The sequence below is a fragment of the Microplitis demolitor genome, chromosome 4 (assembly GCF_026212275.2).
Source record: "Microplitis demolitor isolate Queensland-Clemson2020A chromosome 4, iyMicDemo2.1a, whole genome shotgun sequence".
Classification (NCBI taxonomy): domain Eukaryota; kingdom Metazoa; phylum Arthropoda; class Insecta; order Hymenoptera; family Braconidae; genus Microplitis; species Microplitis demolitor.
The window spans coordinates 4,152,903-4,175,171 of NC_068548.1; the positions used below are offsets into that span (position 1 = coordinate 4,152,903).

The following is a 22,269-nucleotide window of genomic DNA, read 5'->3' on the forward strand; positions in this document are numbered from 1 at the left end:
TATAGGTTTGACAAAAAGAGCGACATCTAAGACAAAAAGGCGGGATATTTAAAAAAAATGTTAATAAAAAAATATTAAACTGAAAATAAGAAATAAACAATCAAATGGATAGTTTGTAAATTGAATAAAAATTCATAATAAAAAAAATAAATTAATATTATAAAATAAAATGAGCGATTGAGGTGTGCACTTCTGGATTTTCCAACATTTTTTTTTTGTTACTGTTGCTGAAAGTAAGATTTCTTCATATTACAGTGAAACAAAATCCAGTGATTCACTGTCGTCATCACTGGATGGTTTAGCAGCTCGACTTCGAGATTTTGATGATGCCAATTCATTGCCACCTCCATCGCCACGATCTAATACACGATTACCCCGTAGTTCACCAAGTAGTCCAGCACCGACTAAAAAAGGCAAACGTCCAGCTTCGGCGTCTCCTATTAGAAGGAGATTACTCTCCAGTCCTTTATTAAATAGAAGGACGAGAAAAAGTCGCGGTGAGAGTTCTGATGATGAAGGAGCTCAAGATGATAGTTCTAGCAGGAGTTATAGAAATTTAGAGACTTTTCAAAAAGCACAACTTCGACAAAAGGTATTTTTTTAGTGATTGTTACTAATTGCAAGACAAGATAATTTTTTAATTTTCTGTATCATTCATTTGTTTATCAGTTGAAACAAAGAGGTACTGGTACATTAGCTAATAAAGCTGAGGAACTTGTGATGCACAATAAAGCACCGATGTGGAATGAATCGAGTCAAGTTTATCAATTAGATTTCGGTGGACGGGTTACGCAAGAAAGCGCTAAAAATTTTCAAATTGAATATCGTGGAAAGCAAGTAAGTTATTCTATCAAATTCAATATTTTCTCAAATTTATATGTACATAAACTATCAAATTCATATTGTACACCTCGAACGCGAAGCGAAGAGGTTGGGTTTTATTATCGATGTCAAAGTCACGCGATTCACTTAAATTAAATTGTGTTTATTATTTTTATGCCGCACTAACACGTGATTTCAAGCTGTGTATTACATAATATTCATTGCAGTATTTAACTTAATACAAAAAACATATTTTTAAAAATAACCTCTTACAGCCATTAAGTGACCAACACTACAAGTATTATTTTAATTGTCGCTATAATTTTTGTTAAGTAATAGAATAAATAATTTTTACGACCGATTCTATAATTACAGGTAATGCAATTTGGGCGAATAGATGGTAATGCTTATACACTGGACTTTCAATATCCATTTAGCGCTCTACAAGCATTTGCTGTTGCTCTAGCAAATGTAACCCAACGGCTTAAGTAACCATTAATATCTTTTTGAATAATTATAAATTATTATTTATTTATAAAAAAAATATTTACTTATTTTCATTAACAATAATATTGTTAATATATTATTATATATTTATTGCAAAGATAAATTATAGTTATTGTTTTTATTTGCAATGTTTAATATATTTTTATCATATATTATACCTATTTACCGTCCAAAAGTATTTATATTCATTTATAATGTTTTATAATTTATTCCTCTCGTTGAAAATTTGCTAATTATATATAAGTAAGACTCCATTTATTTTTGGGTGGAAATAAATTTTAATTTAAACATAAATTATTTATTTCTTTTTAGTAGAAAGTGATTGTCTGTCTCTTTGTATGACTACAGTTCTTGCAACGAAAACTTATGAAAGATTTAAACTACAAATCTTGTGCAAAACATGCGCAAGCGCGGAATATATTTTACATAAAGCATTGTCTGAGTGTATTTGAAATTATAAATAAATGGGGATAATTAATGCAAAAGACATGCGCAAGAAATTTTTTGAAGATCTATGCACATGTCTTGCAGCATATTTGAGAAAGACATTTGATATATCTATCTCTGTTACTCTACGTACATATCGACATCTCGATAAATGAGGTAGAGTGACAGAGATATTTATACCGTGTCTTGCGCAAATCTACTGCAAGTCATTTGTAAGGATCTTTAAAAAATTTCTTACACAAGTTATACATAAAATCTTAGCTTAACATCTGTGAGAGATTTATAGTTACACCAAGAAGTAGACACGTTGGGGAGTTTCTTAAGCCGTTTGCATGCAGACTTACGCAAAAATCTTTCTCGATGATCCATACACATGTCTTGAGGCAGATTTGCGCAAGACACTTGAGGTAACTATCTCGGTCACTCTCTCTGTACATATGTGTATACTGTGATCTCGATAGAGGGGGTAAAATGACAGAAATAGTTATGTCAAGTGTCTTGTACAAAACTGTTGCAAAACTGTCTTCAAAAGAAATTATTGCGCAAGTCTTAATCAAGTTTACTGAAAGGACTTCTTGATCTGTGTCTTGCGCAGATAATTGCAGTCAATTACTGTCTTTAGTAGACTTGTAATAAACACTTTTACTTTAGCTGTTTTGGGAATAAATTAACAACGTAGCGTGACTGAAAAAAAAATTTGAATCTCTACCACTAGAGGTCACGTCCAAAGTTCGCTCCCAATTGAGTCTAGTAAAATTTTATAATTTTTGTTTATTAATCTTTCGAAAACAATGTAAAAAAAAATATGTAAATTTTTTCACCCAAATATAAGTAAAGCCATACTTAGAATAATTACCAATAATTGTTTTTGTACATTTAATTAATTAATAAAATTATAATAATAATTAAAAAAAAAATAATAACGAATCTAATTGTGCTTTGAAAACGTACGCATAAAAAAAAAAAAAAATGAATCACTAATCGTCCGAAATAAAAAGAAAAAAAAACTTTTAATTAAATTACAATGAAAAATTATACACGAGTACTTAAATAAAAATATACGAAATACTTGGAACAAAAAAATATTTGAATAATTAAAATTCAAAAATAAATTGACAAAACAATCTTGACAATATAAATATATTATATGAAATATATAATGGTATAAAAAAAATATATTATTTAATAAAAATAAAAATGAAAAAAAAACGAAGTATATAAATTAATTACTAAAAGGGAAAAGATATAAAACGGCGTGCAATTTTGAAAGTCTTTGAATAATAAAATATATAAGTATACATAAAAAAATATTAATTGCAAATAAAATTTTTTTTTTATAATGGAAAATAGATAATAAATTTAATTAACGAAAATTAGATAATTAAATGAAGAAAAAAGTTGTAATTTTTTTTTTAATTATTTTGGTTTATTGTAAATATACTAAAAGTGCTATATTACGCCTAAATATATAGTAATTGAAATATTAATATATGACAATGATTATATAATAGAATGAATAATTAATGAATTGAATAAAAAATTAATTGATTAATTGAATTTATTTGTTTTATTAAAAAGTCAAAAAAAAAATGAGTCAGTATTATAGATAATTTAGTTTTGCATAAATTATAAATTTTCATAAATTTGCTGTACCCAAAATTTATTTACTAGAATAAATAAATTAAAAAAATATAAAATTATTTTAAAAATCATTTACATGACAAAAAAAGTCGCGTGTGAAAAAAATTTTTGTCTTTACTGGCAGCGAGTCTCGATTTTTTCTAACTTTTCTGTTTTTTATCTTGAGCTCAAAAACGGCGGGAAATTTTGAATCTAGGCTTAACGGCCAATCAATTTCCAGCTTTTTTTTTTTTTTTTATAAATAAAATTACCACGAATTAAATTTTAACTTCTTTAATAAAAAAATTAATTTATTGAAAATATTCAAAGAAAAATATTTTTCACGTGAGTTTTTTATATAATTTTTTTTTTTAAATTTGGTACAGTAAATAAATTTGAAAAAAAGCCGATAGATATCTAGACGAATGATATATGAAAAAAATAAAATTTAATAATAATTTTATTATGAGAAAATGAAACTAAAAATGATAAACAAGGCCTAGCTCAATATAATAATAAATAATTTAAAAACTGCTAACCATAAATGTGTAATATTATTGAATATTAATTAATAATTATTAATAATTATATAAATATGTAATGCCGTACTTATATATACACATATTGGTTGCATTATATGCCAATGTTATATTTATGCATACGTTAATTATTTATTTAATTAATTTTTTTTATTTATAGATTATTAACAGCGAAAATTAATAGATATAATTAATGTGAGCTTAATATATGTATGAAAAATTACCATCGATGTGCTAAAAATGTTTATTATTAAATATGTCTTTGAACAAAAAAAAAATTTAAGTAAAAAAAAGTAAACGTAAATGGACGATTATATAATTTTCGAAAATGTCACTAAAATTATAGTCATTATATATTCAAATAATATATATATATATATATATATATATATATATATATATATATTATATATGAGTGTTTTATTTTTGGCCAAAATTTTTTTCAGTCGTAGTTCAAAAAATTAATAAATTATCAAAACAAAAAAATTCCCGATGGAAAAAAAAATTCTTTAAGTAAATTAGAGACTCGGTGCATCGAAAAATTCGACTTCTTATTTAAGTAAGATGAGAAATTTTTTTTTTTCGTGAAAATTTAATTTTCCAATGCGTTAAGTCTTTAATTCACTGGGAATTTTTTTTTCCAGGGGGAATTTTTTTTTTTTCATTGATAAATTATCAATTTTTTGAAACAGAAAATAAATGTTGCCTAAAAATAAAGTAACTTAATATATATATATTTATATATATATAATTGAAAAAATTTATGTTTTCAAATTAAAGTGTAAGACAATGAGCATTGTTGTATTGAATTTTGTTTTGCCATCAGTGCTAAACGACATATATATACATATATATATATATATATATATATGTAACAATGTTAAGCACGTATTCCAATTTTGTTACAAAAAAATAACAAATTATTGATAATGGATTATACAATATAAATATTTGTAAATAAACGAACGATAATTACAGAACAAAAAAAAAAATTATTTTTGAATTTACTCACTCTTCCCGCCATTTATATTCTCAGCTGCGAGTACTTGTACATCGTCGGTGTCGAACTAAATAAATTAACGATATAACCACTCACAAAAAAAATTAATTCATACAAGTAATTGATCACTAATTCACAAAAATAATTTAAAAATAATATTTTTAATAAAACTAGATCATTTAAATATTTATTTGTGTATTTAAATTCCGACAACCAACATGGCGTGAAACGACACGAGAACTAAGTCGGCACTGAATTTTATTTATTATTCAAGTCACGTTCACTGACACACATAATTTTATATATTTAAATATTTCTCATTACATAAAAAATAATTTAAAAAGATTTATGTGTTCATAATTACGCCACACGATAATTAAACAAATTATTTTACTGAGTTTAGAAGACAAAGATAATGAGAGCCGCCATGAAGCGGGAGACTGACTGGTTTTTGCGCACGCTCGTGTCTATTTTGTCTCTATTGCGCAGGTTGTTCCAACCGTCTCTACAACTGCGCAAGTGCTCTGTGTCAAACTTTAGCTTATCGCCATTGCAATAACTCGGACATTGTCTACGTCGTGATTAAATAAATAAATTCACTGTTTTTTTGTTAAAATAAATTAAAACCCGTGTTTTTAAATATTCTCTACCTTCTAAGAAACATTTCGGGACAATAATTTCATCGGTACTTAAAATATTAATACCAACTAATTAAATCGTCAGTCTTTTTTATTATTCAGTTACTGGCGTTCGTCGTCATTCGTTTTGTTCATTTAAAATCCATGATACTGAAGTTAGCCAACTTCTAATAATTTTTGAATTTTTTTTAATACCAATACATTAAAAAAAAATATTTTAAAAAGTTGCACCTATAGTTTTTTTTATTTTCTACATGTGCATATTTTTATTTTTTTTTTTTTTTTTTTTTTGTATTATTTTTATTTGTTAAAAAAAGAGATTCAAATATTGTTAATTGTCTGTTAACTTATGATACTAAAATAAACTGACGTTTAATGAGTGGCAGTCAGTATCATCGATCAATAGCAGTAGTAGTCCAAATTCTTCTTTACGTTTAAACTGAAGCACAGTATTGCAGTGGCATCGTGTAATTATCCAAACAATTTTTTGCTCATAGTTATTGTTTAATTATATTGTGCAGTGTTTGTAAAATTTAAATTGTGCAAAGTGTCTGTAGTGCAGTTGAGTGTTGAGTGTTCAGTGCTAGTGTAGTGTTGCTGATGGCTGATGCTGATACCTTCCTAGTTCCTGAGCAAAATCATCTGGCATCGTCTGGTGGGAAATAGCAGTTAAGTGACGTTTTTTAGCTGCAATACACTTGGAGCAATTTAATTGAAATCTCCAAGTGTATTGGGATACCCTTCTGCATATTATTTCCCCACCAAGGTTTGTTCAAACACTCAAGTGTTTTTTTTTAATATTTAAAATTTTTTTCAATCATATTCTGCCACCATTTTATTTTGACTTACGATTTTTAATTTTTCTACAATTTCTAATGACTTATTTTTCGAATATTTAAATTTACCGCGCGAATGATAATAATCATTAAGAAATTAATTACTTTAAGTGCATTTGGAAACGCACTTTAAGCGGGAACACTGTCTAAGAATGGCCTTAAAGTATAAAAATATTTCTTGTCAGCCAGTTTTGGATGATACCGAAATCAGCTGACGTCCAATAATTGTTGACTTTTTTTTAAACAATAAATTATAAAAAAAAAAACTTCAAAAAATTGCACTTATAGTTTTATAAATTTTCTACATGTGCGTAGTTTTATTTATGTTTTTTTTTTTAAATTAAGTCATTGATAAAAAAAAATCAAAATTTTTAACGGTCTGCTAACTTCAGGATCATGAGTTTTGGCGGGCTTTTAAAAAAATTCAAATTCGTTTGAATTTAAAAAATTACAATTCCCGCGCTCAGATATTAAATCTACTGTCGGTAATGTCACATGCTCACTAATTACCGCCAGTGCACTTCACCTGTTCTACTAAATCACTCTAACTCCCTCTCCTCCATAATTTCATAACCAAAACACCAAAAGAAATTTTATTATCAAACTCGACGCCATGTGCATCCGCACATTACACTGTTTATTTTACAAAATAAATCTAAAATTATTATTTACTATCAATTAATCAAACATTTGCTTCTAAAAAGTGTTTTTTTTTTTTTTTTAATAATCATCATCCACAAAAAAAAGTCAGCAGTTTGTATAAAAATGAATTTAGTCTACAAATATTTTCGACTCGCGTGGTATGAAAATTAAAAACATAAAAAATTACAATAATAATAAAACAAATGACTAATTTTAATAATTGGTCTAAATTCAAATCATTTAAAAATTAGTGATGACATATTTATTTGTGTTGAAATAAAATTAAAAAAAAATAATAACCTCAAAAAATGGATGCTCACGATAACTATGACCCAGAAGTTGAAGCACGACTTTACGCTGAAATTTATTATTCAAATGACACTTATCCAGATACAAATAATCCAGAGCCGTCATCATCATCGTCATCGGTAAGAAATAATTTAAATATTGATAGCAGTAACATTAATCCAGATTTGAATTCCGAGCCAATAAGATCTTACGCTAAAAAGACTGGAATGTTTCCTAAAAGACATCGTGCTTTGATAGACGGTATCAAGCCAACAGGAAGATCTAGATGGGAACCAATGGCTGGTGGGAATGAAAGAATCCGCAGGAATTATTACGATGATTTAAGACCAAATCATCAGTTTCCCGATAGAGATCCACTGAATCCCACGTTCCATGTTGACGCACGTGGTTCCAGATCAATGCCTCCGTTTTTTGATCGAGATCCTAGATCACTGATGCCATATGATGCTCCTAGATCAGTGCCATCATATGATCATGGTCCTAGATCTCTACCACCGTATGATAATGGTCATAGATCAGTTCCGCCATTTGATTACGATCCTAGATCTTTGCCTTCATATGATCACGATCCTAGATCACTGCCACCATATGATCGTAATCCCAGATCTATGCCACCATTTGATTACGGTCCTAGATCACTGCCACCATTGGATTATATTCCAAATTCAAATTATCAATACGATCGTAATTTTTTACCAAATCCAATGCATCAAAATTCAGGATTTAATCAACAAGATTATATAAAATTGTCAAGTAAAATGAAAAATTCTCATAGACAATTAGAATTGAAAAATTCTAAACCTAGATCTCGTAAATTACGACGTGATAAATCGAAAAAAACAAATAAGCCGCCTCCGTTTAAAGGAATAAATAATAATAGTGATCGTTCTGTTAGAGGTAATTACAGATCACCTCGTAAGAATCCACATAGAGCTGCTAGAAATCCAGAGTTCAATAAACAAACGGGTGATTCATCAAAAGACAATGATTCGAATGATTCTATTGAAATAATTGACATCCAGGAACCAGTTCCTGATAAACCGACCGCTGAAACTGAGACCAGTTGCAGCGTTGATGCCAGTGCTGATAAAATTAATGACCCAATCATAAATGATAAGAATCTAGAAAAAACTGACGACAATTCAAGTAAAAATGATGACAATTCTGAGGAGAATGACAACACTGCCAATAAAAATGATCTGGATAAAGACAATAGTCAGAGTACGAGTAATTTTGCTGATGATGTTCAGGATCTGACAGCGACAGCATCAGAAAATACGGAAACTGATAAAATTAATGATGATGACAATTCAAAGTATAATGTTAAATGTGCCTCTGCTGAAAGAAGTCAGCGTGAAAATTCAAAATCATCAGAATCTGAAGAATCATCAGACTCTGATTCTGATGAGTCGATATTTGAAGTACCGGTCCCGCCAAAACCACCGCCTCCATTAATTAATTTGAATGATTCATCAGAATCTGAGGATGATGACAGCGATGATGACAATAAAGTTGATGCTGATGCTGCTGATGATGATAAGAATGACAAAAAAGAACCTTTGACTACTGATTCACTCGTTGCTGGTTCGAATAATTCAAAATCATCAAGAGAAAATTCTAGTGGGACAAATAATGAGAAGCAAAATGATAGTGATGATGATGATGATGATGATGAAGAGGAGGAAGAAGAAGAAAATTGGATTGAAACCAATATAATATTGAACTGTTCTCAGGTACAGAAAAGTGTTCCGACTATGGAAGAGTTAAAAAAAATAGGACGGGAGTCATCAGTAAATTTGATAAGCGATGACAGTATGACTGAAAGTGAAGCAATGAACTGGAGAACGATTGAGAAGGAAATAAATACTGAGACTAATGATGAGTTGAACACTTCAATGAGGCTGAATATAAGCGGCGGAGAAACTAATGATGGATCTGATAAGAGGTCTCCCAAGTCTGGGGGTAAAGGTGATAAGAATCAAAGCCCGTCGTCGGGGAGCAGGAAGAGGGCGCGGGAGGATGGGGGTAAAAATAGAGATGAATTTTTGAAGCCTATCAAGTTGCCCAGGAATGAAAAGACTAGTGAGGTTTCTTTTGAGGAGTACTTGGCTCAGCCGATGCCCAAACAGCTGCTGGCTTTTTACACCGACTATCGAGACAGTGAAGTTATGAACGACGTCAGGGATATTCAGAGCCAAATGTCAAGTATGTAGAAATTTAGTTTTTGTTTTATAATTTTTTTGGAAATTCAAAGGAAATTATTAGCTATCAAGTTAACATCAGTTAGAAATATAAAATATGAAGATCATTATAAATTAACTTGCATACTAACAAATACACTTTTTAAAATTTTGATTTAAATTTAAAGCAAATTACTTGAAATTATTAGCAACCCAAGTAGCACAGGGACAACTCATTATGAACTTAATTTTGGAATTACGGTAAAAATATTGATTGTATCAAAAAATTTTTCAAATAAAAGTTGTTCAAAATTTAATTTTATAAAAAAAATGTCTCTTATAATTTTTTCTTAGAACTAATAAAAAAGCCGTAATTTCAAAATTAAGATTTTCGTAATTAACAAAAATTTGAATACTCATTATGAATTTTAATTTTGTAATTACGCCGAAAATATTGGTCGTTTAAAAAAATCATAAGAGACATTTTTTTTATAAAATTAAATTTCCTACGACTTGTGTTTAAAAACTCTTCTGATAAAACCAATATTTTCGCCGTAATATCAAATATTTCAAAATTAAGGTGTATCTTATCACTAGTTATGTACTGTACTTTAAAAATTTTTCAAATTTAAAATCCAACTCAATATTTTGATTAATTGTGTACTCAATGATTGGAACTTTTTTTGCGGAATGGAAATGAAAAGTAAAAAATCTGGATCTAGATTTCGGAAATGTTTCTAATATAAGTATCTAATATTAGTACTAGTATGTATAAATTTTTTTCATTTCCGTTGCGCGCAAAACGTTCCAATTTTCAGGTACATAAATTTCATTGAATTTCTACGAAAATTATTATTGAAAATCTATCAAATTTTTAACAATGTATCCATTTATTAATTTATTTTATTTAAGGAAATCCAAATCGCTGGGCGATACTTGATGCCGATATTACATACCAACGTGGGAGTCCGAAGAAACTCACGTGTTCGTCCTGTAAAAAGTATGGACATAAGCGAGATCAGTGTCCTGACAAACGCAAAGTCTTGATTTGTCACATGTGCGGTGAAAATGGACACCTTGAGCCACGGTGTCCTCAAAAAATGTGTCTTACTGTATGTATATTTTTATTATCCATAATTAAACGTTCAATATCATATTTTAGTAGCTAATTATAAAAATATACTTTATTTATTTTCAGTGCGGAAGAAAATATTCATCATTTCGTAAAACTTGTGAGTACTGTTGTAAATTATACTGTAGTTTGTGTAAAAGTAAAGGTCACCTGAAAACAAATTGTCCGGACCTATGGCGGCGTTATCATCAAACAACGACACCTGACACCATAAATATACCCGCGGAACCAAATAAGATTTTGAAACCCTCTCACAAATTAAGCTGCTGCAATTGCACACGTCGCGGACATGACAGTTCAAACTGTACTCGTTACCGTTGGTCTCAACATTTTCCATCTCCTTGTTCTGTTACAAGTTACACTGAAGGTCCTGGTTATCCTCCAAGACCCAGAACTTCAACATCAGTCACTAAACCTACAGAAGTAAATCGCGCGCCAGAACCATCAGCTGATTCCGACAATCAATTAGTTATTTGTGAACCACCAGCTACTCAACCATCACCATCATTATCATCGGAATTTGATAGTCAAATAATTTTATATCACTACACAAATATACCAGATAGCAGAGAACTGGAATCAGCTGGTTGGCCGAGCGAAATAATTTTACCTCACAAAATACCAAATATAAGTTACGAATTTATCGACGAGTCATCATCACTACGGCCAGAATTTTTGTCAAAACATTTTCCTAAGTCGTCGCCATATTTAATTGACCTGGTAATAAAACGGGTTGATGATAAAAATGTTGAGATAAAAATAAAAACACCATCAGAAATGTCAACATTTGAATTTAAAAAATTAATAATTCAGTGGCTGTCAAGACGTCCAGTAGATCGGGATAAAATGTCGGCTGTTGATGCTTTGCCAGTTAAAAAAGAAAAAATGTTGAATTTATTTATCGATAAATTGTATTGCTTTGTAACAAATTCATCATTAAGGGGAATAATAGATTATGACTACAAAATTTTTTCAGTACCATTGAAAAAAAGTCCAGTCGGTGAACGTCGTTGTCTTATTAAATTATTATCGTCATTATATAATTTTTGTTTGATACCAATGTCAGAAAATATAATAAGAGATTTTGAAAAATTATTAAATTTATTATTGACAAAAGGATCTGATGATGAAGTGAATACTTCATTACCGCAGTGGATTTACATGAATTGTTGTTGGTTCAATTTTGAGTTATTTACTGGCCATTTATCGGCTTATGTCGCAGACGCTAAAGAACGTATCTTAGATAGAGTAAAAGAAGTTAATAAACTAAAAAATTTAGAGATTGATGCGATAAAAGAAGAACTTGGATTAAAAGAAATGATAACGAGGAATAAAAAAAAAAGGATAACGAGGAATGCCAAAAAAAAAGAGAAATTGCAAGAAATAAATTTACAGAATATTCTTATTTTTAATAAACCTATAAAAGTTCGTGGTGATGATGAAAATAAGAAAAAAAGTGGTAAGAATAATGGCAGTGATGATAAAATGAGTGAAAAAAAATTAAGTAAAAATAAAACTAAAAATCCATCGAAAAAAATAAATGATGGTAAAAAAATAGACAATACTCTGATTGTTAATAGGAAAAAAACAAATGATAGTAAAAAAATAGACAATATTCTGATTGTTAATGGGAAAATAAATCACATGGTTTTGCAACGGGAAAAATTGGCAAGCCGTGCACAGGCTGCACTTGACTTAGCCAAGAAACATGGATTGAAGGGATTCTATGATAGGGCTGAAGGAATAATTAAAAAAATACGAGACCGTTGTAATGTAAAACGTAATGTTATTGAACAATTATGGACGGATATTGTTAAGGAGCTGAGGGGCAAAAATATAACTGTTTTGAATTGATTATTTCTGTAGAAAATAGTGACGAGTGTATATTATTTTATTTTTAATTATTTTTGTTGTTAATAAAAATAATTATATATTATTTATTTGTTTTATTTTTTCAGTAAATTTTACATTTCCCTTACAATAATTAAAATAAAAAGTGGAAAAAAAAATTTTATTTTATAGTCACCTTAATATGTAAATAATTGAATGTATTTATATGGTTATTATGAAAATCACACAATAAGGAAAGTTTTCATAAAAATTACATTTAATTTATTCCACCGGAAAAAATTAAAATTTTTTTCAAATTTTGTATACCTTATTAAAAAGTCAATCATTTTAACGACACACAATATCAATCAATAAATATGCCAGTCAACACACGACACGCAACATTTAATTACTTAGTTGAAGGACAGCAAAGGCAGAAAGTAGAATAAATCAATTTATAAATTGATAGAATAAAAACCAAGAAAGGTTTGTTATTTAATTTAATTCTCAAAAACTAAATAATTTCGTGTTAAACCAAAATTTGCACGGTTTGAAGTTTGGTCACATCAGATGTGAAAATCAAACACTTGGAGAGTGGTTTAAAAAATTTTTTGTAAAAATTGGTTTTTAACTGTTAGATTATCTTATTAACGAAATAATTTATTAACATGGAAAACTTTGCCTAAATTATGTGAGATATCTCATGCTCTCTACCCTTCTTAAAAAAGTATTTTAAATATCCATTAATCATTTAAATGTCACTGAGTAAAATCAATTAATGAATATAGTCATACAAGTTATGCAATATATTACAACAATACGAATAATTAAATCCGTGTTCCAGCAATAGCAGTTTGCTTATTGATTAATGCTATATTCGCTACATTTTAATTCGTTTGATTTTTAATTTTTGTAAACGTCTGTCAGATAACTCCGTCATTTTTTGAACATTGCTCCAAAAGTAAAAACAGTGACTGACGGAATTTGACGAAGTTACGAAAGATTCTTTAGCTGCTTGTATATTTGCTTATAAGTATCGTGAGTTCGCATTAGGCAACGATTTATACATATCAAAGGACTTATTATTTAAATATTACAGTGGGTTTATGAGTCGTAAACGTTGGAGCTTAAAAAACAAAGCCGATAAAGCAGCAATGAATCTTTTTGAAACCGGTCACATTCATTACGCCGAAGAATCGCATAAATGAGTTGAAGTTTTGAGTTTTAATCTGACTTTTTAAATCATATTTTTATGAAGTATTGATGAACCGATTTTCTAAGGATTCGATTTGCAGAACTTGCGATATTATTAAATTACAAACCGTAAAAATTTTGCTTTCGTACAAAATTATTTAGTTTTTAATCATGAAATTAAATAGTAAACAATATTTGGATTTTATTTTATGAACTTAAAAATTTATATATTCCATTCTGCCCTTGCTGCCGTTAAACTGAGTAATTAAATATTGCGTGTAATGTTATTTGACTAACATATTTATTGATTGATATTGTTGTCTATAATCTTCAATTCAAGAGCAATCATCCAAGAATTTTCAAAATCTAATAAATATCTAAGCGATCGAGTGTTTTTTTTTTCTCAAATTTTTAATTCGGACTAGCAAAAATTACTATATAAAAAATAAGTCATCTAACTATTTTACCTAAAGACATGAATTTTATAGAAACCCATAAAAACTTCGAAATTTTTTAGGATCAAACTTGGAGAGAATTTTTTTTTTCATCATAATCTAATTAATTTTGGAAAGGAGGGAGTAAAAGCACAGATATCTAGACTTTTACAAGCTACCGTATTATACATGAATTTTTTGAAGGAATTTATCTATCCACTAGTGATCAGCACATTGTACAATTTATTAAAAAATGATATATCTACTGTTGAATAATAAAAATCTATAATATTCATTACTTGCTACCTAATAAATAAAAAAAAAAAATGAAGTCTGTATCAATGATGTGATAAATAATTCCTTGAATTTAAGCCAAGTAAAATATTTTTAGATGGATTAGTATTTCAAAATCCTCCAGGGACCTGGACTTCTTGTTATTTACTATTTTTCGTACATGACATATAATGTTGCGCAGAAAAAGATTTTAAAACTAAATCTGAAAACTAGACACTTACAAATAAGCTGCAATTTGCTTTTTTTTTGTTATTTTTGTACGGCCATTTTTAATACACTAGTGTATTACTGAAAAATTTTTTAATTTTGAACTGTCGCAATTAAATTTCCAGATATTTTTCGAAATTCCCTGACATTTCTCGGTTGCATTAAATTCCCTGATACTTCCTGATACTCCCGGTCTGCGGCCACCCTCTTTTTACACGGGATGTTAAGAGTATATTTGAAAGCAAATGTTTATTATTATTAACTTACTGTAGACCCTCTTTAATAATATAAATTAAAAAAAAAAAAATTTACACTGAATTAGTATAGACAAATGTTGGTAATGAATGAATTTATTTATTCATTAATTTTAATATAAATTAAAACAAAAAAAATTTCATCAATTTACAAAATTCATGTAAAATAATTGAAACAATAATTTCAAAACACTCATACATATAATAAATCCTTAGAGTAGATAAAAAAAATTACTTTTTAATTGGTGGTGGAGCACTGATAGGAGGAGGTGGGCCATTCATTGGCGGTCTTATTTGAGTCATGGGGCCCATGGGCCCCATCATCATGGGTCCGTTAGGTCCCATCATCGGAGGTCGCATGCCCATCATCGGCGGCATGGGTCCATGAGGGCCCATCATCATAGGGCCCCCTGGTCCCATCGGTCCGCCAGGATGCATTCCTGGTGGGGGCATCATGCCCATCGGTCCTTGAGGTGGCACACCCGGTCTGGGTCCTAGGTTAGGTGGTGGAGGTATTGCTGCACCCTTGTTCGCTGCGAATGGATTAGATGCTATTTTACCGGCCTTGAATGCTGCAGTCGTTGCGTCAATTAAATGCTGCGCCTGTTCTTCCATCCATTTTTGATAAAAATATTTAACGTTGTCCTTATGCTTACGTCCTTGACAATGTGTTTTACGAACACTAGGTGAGTCATGGGTTAAATATGTGTCGCAGTAGTCGCAATAATACTTGGGCATTTTTTCTATTAAAATAAAAAACAAAAATTATTAATATAAATTTTTGTAAAATTATAAATAGCAGACATCAAAAATTTTTTGTTCTTGTAATTAATGTACGCATTTTTAAAAATAATTATTTTTAAATACCCATAGAATTTTGAAAATTTTTCAACATGTGTTGAAATTTTTTTTTTTTTTTTTAGAATTTTAAATTGTTTATTTAAAATAATACTGAAGTTAGCTACAGTCTAATAATTTTTGAATTTTCTCAAAATGATAAATTATGAAAAAAAAAAAAATATTTTCAAAAATTACACCTATAGTTTTTTTAATTGTCTACATGTGCATATTTTTAATTTTCTTTTTTTCTTTTGTATTTGTTGAATCAAAAAATCAAACAGACTTCAAATATTTTTTTGTTTTTAATAAATAAATAAAATATTTTAGTAAAGAAATTTAAAAATATTTTTGTAAATTCAAAAGAAAAATTATATTTTACTCACAAATAATTTATTTACAAAAACACAAAATTATCAGACGTCTGGAATACGATTTCATGAAATAAAAAAAAAGCTTTGAGGTTAGAAGTCGGTTTGAAAATTTCAAAGCCGACAAAAAAGAAAATTTTCAAGTATAATTAAAATTTTTGTGTACTTACTTGGGCTTTAATTTTATAAGGTATTTATTTTAAGTAATAAAATAGTAACTTTATTTTATTTATATATATATATATATTCTATGTATATTATTTGCACTCTTTTCTGGGTTATACTTTTGTGTATTGTGTTTCGTGTACTGATATTGACATCGGAATCGGAGTATTCGGGGTTCACTTTTTGTTAGAGTTCATTTCCATGTAATTAATTTTACATACTTTCAATCTGCGTCAATATATATATATATAAATATATATATAATAAACCATTTTCATTAGTGTAATTTAAAGACCAATCAGATGCTTATATTTGTTTGCGCGATAATTTTTAAAAGATTATTTTTTATAATTGAATTTTTTAAAATGATTTTTGTAAAGCCATAAAGTTAGCGGGCATTTGACAATTTTTTAAATTTTCAAATGAGCAAAAAAAATATTTATAAAATAAAAATAAAAAAATGCACGCTTAGAAAATTCAGAAATCAGTACATAAATTTTTTCAAATTTTATTGTATTAATTATTTAATTTTTTTATGCATGGTTAAAAAATTATCTTATGTCTGCTACATTTACCCCCATGATTTTTGTAACAATAAATATTGTTAGGGTTGATGTTGTAAATACAAATAATTAAATTTAGAAAATGATTTCTTCATTTTTAAAAATATTTTTTATTTTTTAGCGGGAAGTTTTTAAAATCTGATACAATTTAAAATCTGATACTTACTTTTGACAAAACTTTTAAGAAAATTCTGAAATTCAAATTTGAAACTGTCATTTTTCCTGTTTTCTTTTTTCGTGTTCGAGGAAAACAAATAATTTATTTATGGTCTTCAGATTTTGATTAAATTGTGATTTATAAAAATAATAAAATTACAAAGTTATTAGCAATTATTGTTATTATTATTACAGATAAAAGTGACAATAATTTACTAAGTATTTAATATTCAAATAGAAAATACAAGTTTAAAAAAAAATTGTTTAGCTTCTTAATAAATTTAATTAATTGATTTATTAATTTATTAAAACCTCGATAAAGATTCACGCGAATTTCCATATTTATTTTTTATATTCGATTGTGATATAATTGGATTTTCCGGTGCGCGGTAAATTGAGTAACCACGTCTTGATAATTCTTCACCAGGTACTATTGCTGGATTTGAGTAACAAAAATCTGTATCCAAGTCTCGATTCGTTCCATTTCTGTATATTAAATAATTCAAATTTTTTTTCGATTACTCAGTTTTTTTATTATTATTTCTTTTTTTTTTTATACATAAATATATCCTAAAAAACGGGACAGGCATATACGAGATACTACAACATTTTTTATAATATTATAATTCTCAATGTCAGAGTAAAAACAATAGCCCAGGGTAAAATGGACCACTACACAAAACTTAACAGAAATGTTAGAAAAATAAAAAATTTTTTTATTACACAACTTAATGAATTCATTAAATATAAATGCAATGAAAATATATATAATTATATATTATATAATATATATACAATGAACATACACTCAGTAATTAAAATTAAATTTTATATAGTAGTAAAAAAAAAAAATTTCTTTTTCTTTAAATTTATGAGCAATGCAAACTAATTGTATGCATTTTCAAAAGTTAAAAAAAATCCTAATTGTTCACGTATCCCGTCATGCCCCAGATTTTTTTAATTATATTTTTTAATGATAAAAAAAAAGTTATATAAATATAATTTATTACAAAAACAAATCTTTTTGGTATATTCATCCCATCACCATTAAAAAACATGCGAAACTTTAGGAATATTGAAAAAATTTCTACTCTGAATATCTTGAATTTTTGAATTTTTTCTGAAAAATTTAGGAAAAGAAAAAGAAAATTCATTTGACTGTAGAGTAAAACTTTTTAAAACTACAAATGATCAATTATATTCAATTTTCTAAACTGATATATTTTTTCGAAGTATTCTCATTTTTTTTTTATACAAAAAAATCCCTGGGTAAAAAAATATTATATATAATTACATGCACTTAATATCTAATTATGAATAATTCATATATAATGAGATATAATAATATGTAATTATATAAAACTATACACAAATATATATAATTTATATATAATTGTATTAGGTCATTTTTCCCATATAATTTTATGTGATTTTCTTTACCCAGGAATCTAAATAATTCATATTTAATTGATTTACATATATTTTATAAGTAACTTACCTATTGCGTGATAAATCATTAACTTTTATAAAAAGAACAATTATCAAAGTTAAAATCAAGACAAGACAGCAGGCAACAACTCCGCAGACTATATATAATTGCAACTGTAAATTTTCTAAATTATCCTTAGTAAAAAAAAAAAAAAAAAAAAAAAAATACAGTAAAAAATTATATAAATTTAGTTATTCCATAAAAAAAATATATATAGATATAAATATTTATTTACCATTTTATTTTTTATAAAAGAGTATAAAAAATAGACACTTAGTAAAAATATATAACTTAAAAAATTTTTTTTAGACTGACGTTATGAACTTCATAAATGTACTGAAGTACTTAATATGTTTCGTATAGTGATTTTACTTGATAACAATATATTTGTTATCATTATCATTACGGGCTTAATAGATAAGTCGTATATATATATATATGAATATATACATATACATATACAGTAAACTATGACTCTTTGCACGTTTTTTTAGATCATAATTAGTTGGCTGTATTTTTTTTCGTTTATTTTTTTATCTTTTTTTTTTATCATCTCAATTTCGTCATTAGTATTTAGGTGATTCATATTATATATATATATATATATATATATATATATATATATATTTATTATAAAAAAAAAATTGCACCTATAGTTTTTTAATTGTCTACAAGTGTATTTTTTTTTTTTTACGAATTGATTCATTAATTATTGGAAATAAATTTTAAAAATTTATTTGATATGAAACTAATGGTTGTATATATCTATATAAAATATAAAATATATGAAAACAATAAATAAATTTAATGAAAATTAATAAATACGTTCGTTACAGGGATTAATCATTAATGTAATCATTAATTATAGTAATTAGGCGACGTTAATTGCTCCGTGTGTTTGAATTAATTTTTTAGAAGGTTTGTTCATAAAAAAATAGACAAAAAACGGAAGCAACATTGTCATGACTATGTACAAGTAATAGGGAATTTTTCTAGTCGAGCCAAATGGAAAAAACCAAAGACCTCTTCTGGTTCCATCTCGTATATGATGGCTCAAAAAACTTGTAAATACAATCCATGCATAATAATTCAGTTCATTATCACTGAGTATTTTTGATCCTAATAAAAATGTTGACCAAATAACAATTGGTATTGTTGTACAGTGAAAAAATGGTCGGTGATCTAGACGTATTGCGTCCTATAAAGTAAATAAATAAATATTATTCACTTAGTTACGGGTTTATTATTTATTTGATTGGTAATTTTGAATTTAAATGATTTTTTGGGTCTTATGAATTATCTGGAAGCTAAAAGACAAAAAATAAAAATTTTTAGAAGCTAAAAAAATGCAAGGGAACAAAAACTCAAGAGGATTTACGTCCAGATCTACTAAAATTTTTTACAGAATTTTATTCATAGACTTGGAATTTATTATTTATACGAGTAAATAAGCAAAAAAAAAATGATTTTTAAAATTCTTACGCCAAAGAATTCCTTAGTAAAGTAAGAGACCCAGTACCCAATCTGGGAACTAGTATTCGATTACTTCATGTATTCGTATTTCTATACTTAGTCAATTTTACTAAATATAAATTTACAAATACATGAAGTGATCAAGTACTAGTTCTCTAATCGGGTACTGGGTCTTTGACCTAAACTGGAATTTTTTTTTAGTAGTTCAGAGTAAGAAAAAATTTTTTTAAAATAATAAATTAAAAAATGATCCTGAAGTTAGCACACAATTAACAATTTTCGTATTTTTAATAATTGAATTTGAAAAAAAAAAACTAAAAATATGCACATGTAGAAAATTTAAAAAACTACAGGCGCAATTTTTCAAAATATATTTCTTTTTTAATTTATCGGTTTTAAAGAAATCTGAAAATTATTCGACGTCGATGAGTATGAATGTAACTGACGGGAATTTTTTGAATTTTAAAATAAATAAATAAAATGTCAGTGGAATAAAAATGAAAAAATGCATATTTAGATAAATGAAAAATCAATACGTGCATTTTTTAAAATGCCATTATTTTAATTAATTAATTAATTTATTTAAAATTTATAAATTTGTCTGCTACAATCATACTCATTTTAATAATTAAATTTTTACTTAATATTCAAAATTATATTGGTCTAGTAGACTAGTTTTTAATGAAAAAAAGACATTTAAAAATAAATAATTTAAAGTAAAACGTACATCTATATGAAAACTTTTAGCTTCAATAAAATGATCAACGTCAATGAACGACGACATTGATGCGCATAATAAAATACTGATAATATTTTTAACAATAGATTCATTTAGTAACAAAACAATAAATGCCCATGATAAACCAGCAACACAACCATGAGTTAGATTGTCAATAACAGCTCGCAATAAATGATTTTTTTCATTATATTCAACTAATTTGTCACCAGTTATTGAAATTACTCCTAATAATAAACATACAATAACTTTAACTGTTTTGTAACTCATTACTTATATTATTTATCGTTCAAATGTAAATATTTTATGCGAAATATTTATTTGCATATAAGTGAAAATGTATTTTCTTTAGGTTAGATTTCCTCGAGGAATAACTATCGTTTGAATAATGAGAAAATTCATTGTTGGAGTTGGATGCTATTGAAAAATTATGAATCACTATATATATTTTTTTAGGAGATAAAATTCATAGTGTTGTGAGTAATTGCTGATTTATCATACATAAAATAAAAAATATATATTTTTGTTAATGCAAATGTGAAAATAAGGGTTATTTTTTTTTAAATTTGATTAATGAATTTGAATTTTTTCAGTTATGAGTAAAAATGACAGAATAATAAAATAAGAATTTTTGATAAATTCAAATAAAATATTTAAATTAAATGCTAATATTATGATTTCTGATAAAAGCGTGAATAAGTAAACAAAGAAGATTCTTTAGAATTAAGAGGATTCAATATTTATGCGCAATAAGATGCGCGTGGATGTTTATTTATTTGCGGGAAGTTTCACGAATTCAAATAAATTTTTTATGATACTGAAGTTAGATGACGTCTAATAATTTTTGAAATTATTTCAAAGAAATAAATTATAAAAAAAAAAATATTCTTAAAAAATTGCACTTGGAGTTTTTTTAATTTTCTATGTGTGTATATTTTTAATTTTTTTTTATTTCTGATTAATTTTTATTTATTCAAAAATTTCCAACTGTCAGACACATTCTCGCTCATAAAAATCTTCAATGATACTGAAATTAGCCGACTTCTAATAATTTTTGAATTTTGTAAAAAAGGATAAATTATAAAAAAAAAATATTTCGAAAAATTGCATTTGAAGTCTTTTAAATTTTCTACATGTGCATATTTTTATTTTATTTTTTCTACAAATTTAAATGTAAAAAAAAAAAAATTAAAAAATTTTGAATTCTCTGCTAACTTCAGGATCGTAAATCTTCAACTTGAAGTTTACTGACGTCTAATAATTTTTGGATTTTTTTAAAAATAATAAATTGTTAGAAAAAAAAAAATAAACTAAAAATTACACAGGTAGAAAATTCAAAAAATTATGTGCAATTTTTCAAATATTTTTTTTTTATGACTCTAAAGTTAATAATCCTGAAGTTAACAAAATACTAAAAATTTTTGGATTTTTTTTTCAACAATTCGATTACAAAAAAATAAAAGATAAAAAAATGCACATGTAGAAAATTTAAAAAACTACAAGTGCAACTTTTACAAATATTTTTTTTCATGATGTATCATTTCAAAAAATTTTCAAAAATTATTAGACGTCGGCTAACTTGAGTATCATTTTT

The 22,269-nt window shown here is 26.8% G+C and overlaps 5 protein-coding genes across 6 annotated transcripts in view; 2 read left to right on the plus strand and 3 right to left on the minus strand.

Moving 5' to 3' along the window:
- LOC103575847 (tubby-related protein 4) overlaps positions 1–2,617 on the plus strand; it is a 38,977-nt gene extending 36,360 nt beyond the window's left edge. The window contains exons 11-13 of the mRNA XM_014442096.2: positions 256–592; positions 670–837; positions 1,198–2,617. Of these exons, the coding sequence (XP_014297582.1) occupies positions 256–592; positions 670–837; positions 1,198–1,314 (622 nt within the window). The 3' untranslated portion in view covers positions 1,315–2,617. The remainder of the gene's footprint in view (positions 1–255; positions 593–669; positions 838–1,197) is intronic.
- Positions 2,618–7,006: 4,389 nt separating this feature from the next.
- LOC103575848 (uncharacterized) lies at positions 7,007–12,608 on the plus strand. The gene is made up of 3 exons (XM_008555816.3): positions 7,007–9,565; positions 10,453–10,652; positions 10,739–12,608. Exons 1-3 carry the CDS (start codon positions 7,360–7,362, stop codon positions 12,524–12,526), a joined length of 4,194 nt encoding a protein of 1,397 aa, XP_008554038.1. The 5' UTR covers positions 7,007–7,359; the 3' UTR covers positions 12,527–12,608.
- Positions 12,609–14,963: 2,355 nt separating this feature from the next.
- On the minus strand, positions 14,964–16,505 carry LOC103575849 (U1 small nuclear ribonucleoprotein C). Of its 2 annotated transcripts, none has more exons than XM_008555817.3 (2): positions 16,264–16,505; positions 14,964–15,628 (listed from the first exon to the last, which is right to left on the minus strand). In XM_008555817.3, the coding sequence occupies exon 2, from the start codon at positions 15,621–15,623 to the stop codon at positions 15,117–15,119; it is 507 nt and encodes a 168-aa protein (XP_008554039.1). In that variant the 5' UTR covers positions 15,624–15,628; positions 16,264–16,505; the 3' UTR covers positions 14,964–15,116. The 2 variants fall into 2 exon arrangements, with proteins under 2 accessions (XP_008554039.1, XP_008554040.1); XM_008555818.3 differs by lacking the exon at positions 16,264–16,505 and adding an exon at positions 16,109–16,212.
- Positions 16,506–17,185: 680 nt separating this feature from the next.
- LOC103575851 (uncharacterized) lies at positions 17,186–18,974 on the minus strand. Its single transcript, XM_008555819.3, has 3 exons — positions 18,702–18,974; positions 18,476–18,600; positions 17,186–17,463 (listed from the first exon to the last, which is right to left on the minus strand). The coding sequence occupies exons 1-3, from the start codon at positions 18,702–18,704 to the stop codon at positions 17,283–17,285; spliced, it is 309 nt and encodes a 102-aa protein (XP_008554041.1). The 5' UTR covers positions 18,705–18,974; the 3' UTR covers positions 17,186–17,282.
- Positions 18,975–19,234: 260 nt separating this feature from the next.
- Positions 19,235–21,160, minus strand: LOC103575852 (transmembrane protein 267). Its single transcript, XM_008555820.2, has 2 exons — positions 20,667–21,160; positions 19,235–19,664 (listed from the first exon to the last, which is right to left on the minus strand). The coding sequence occupies exons 1-2, from the start codon at positions 20,943–20,945 to the stop codon at positions 19,338–19,340; spliced, it is 606 nt and encodes a 201-aa protein (XP_008554042.1). The 5' UTR covers positions 20,946–21,160; the 3' UTR covers positions 19,235–19,337.
- Positions 21,161–22,269: the final 1,109 nt, after the last annotated feature.

Coding starts and splice junctions, on each gene's coding strand:
- LOC103575848 (XM_008555816.3), top strand. CDS start 7,360: ATGGATGCTCACGATAACTATGACCCAGAAGTTGAAGCACGACTTTAC. Junction 9,566..10,452: donor TATTCAGAGCCAAATGTCAA/GTATGTAGAAAT, acceptor ATTTTATTTAAG/GAAATCCAAATCGCTGGGCG. Junction 10,653..10,738: donor CTCAAAAAATGTGTCTTACT/GTATGTATATTT, acceptor ATTTATTTTCAG/TGCGGAAGAAAATATTCATC.
- LOC103575851 (XM_008555819.3), bottom strand. Junction 17,464..18,475: donor AATGATTTATCACGCAATAG/GTAAGTTACTTA, acceptor TTTAATATACAG/AAATGGAACGAATCGAGACT.
- LOC103575852 (XM_008555820.2), bottom strand. CDS start 20,945: ATGAGTTACAAAACAGTTAAAGTTATTGTATGTTTATTATTAGGAGTA. Junction 19,665..20,666: donor CTAAAAGTTTTCATATAGAT/GTACGTTTTACT, acceptor TTTACTTTATAG/GACGCAATACGTCTAGATCA.
- LOC103575849 (XM_008555817.3), bottom strand. CDS start 15,623: ATGCCCAAGTATTATTGCGACTACTGCGACACATATTTAACCCATGAC.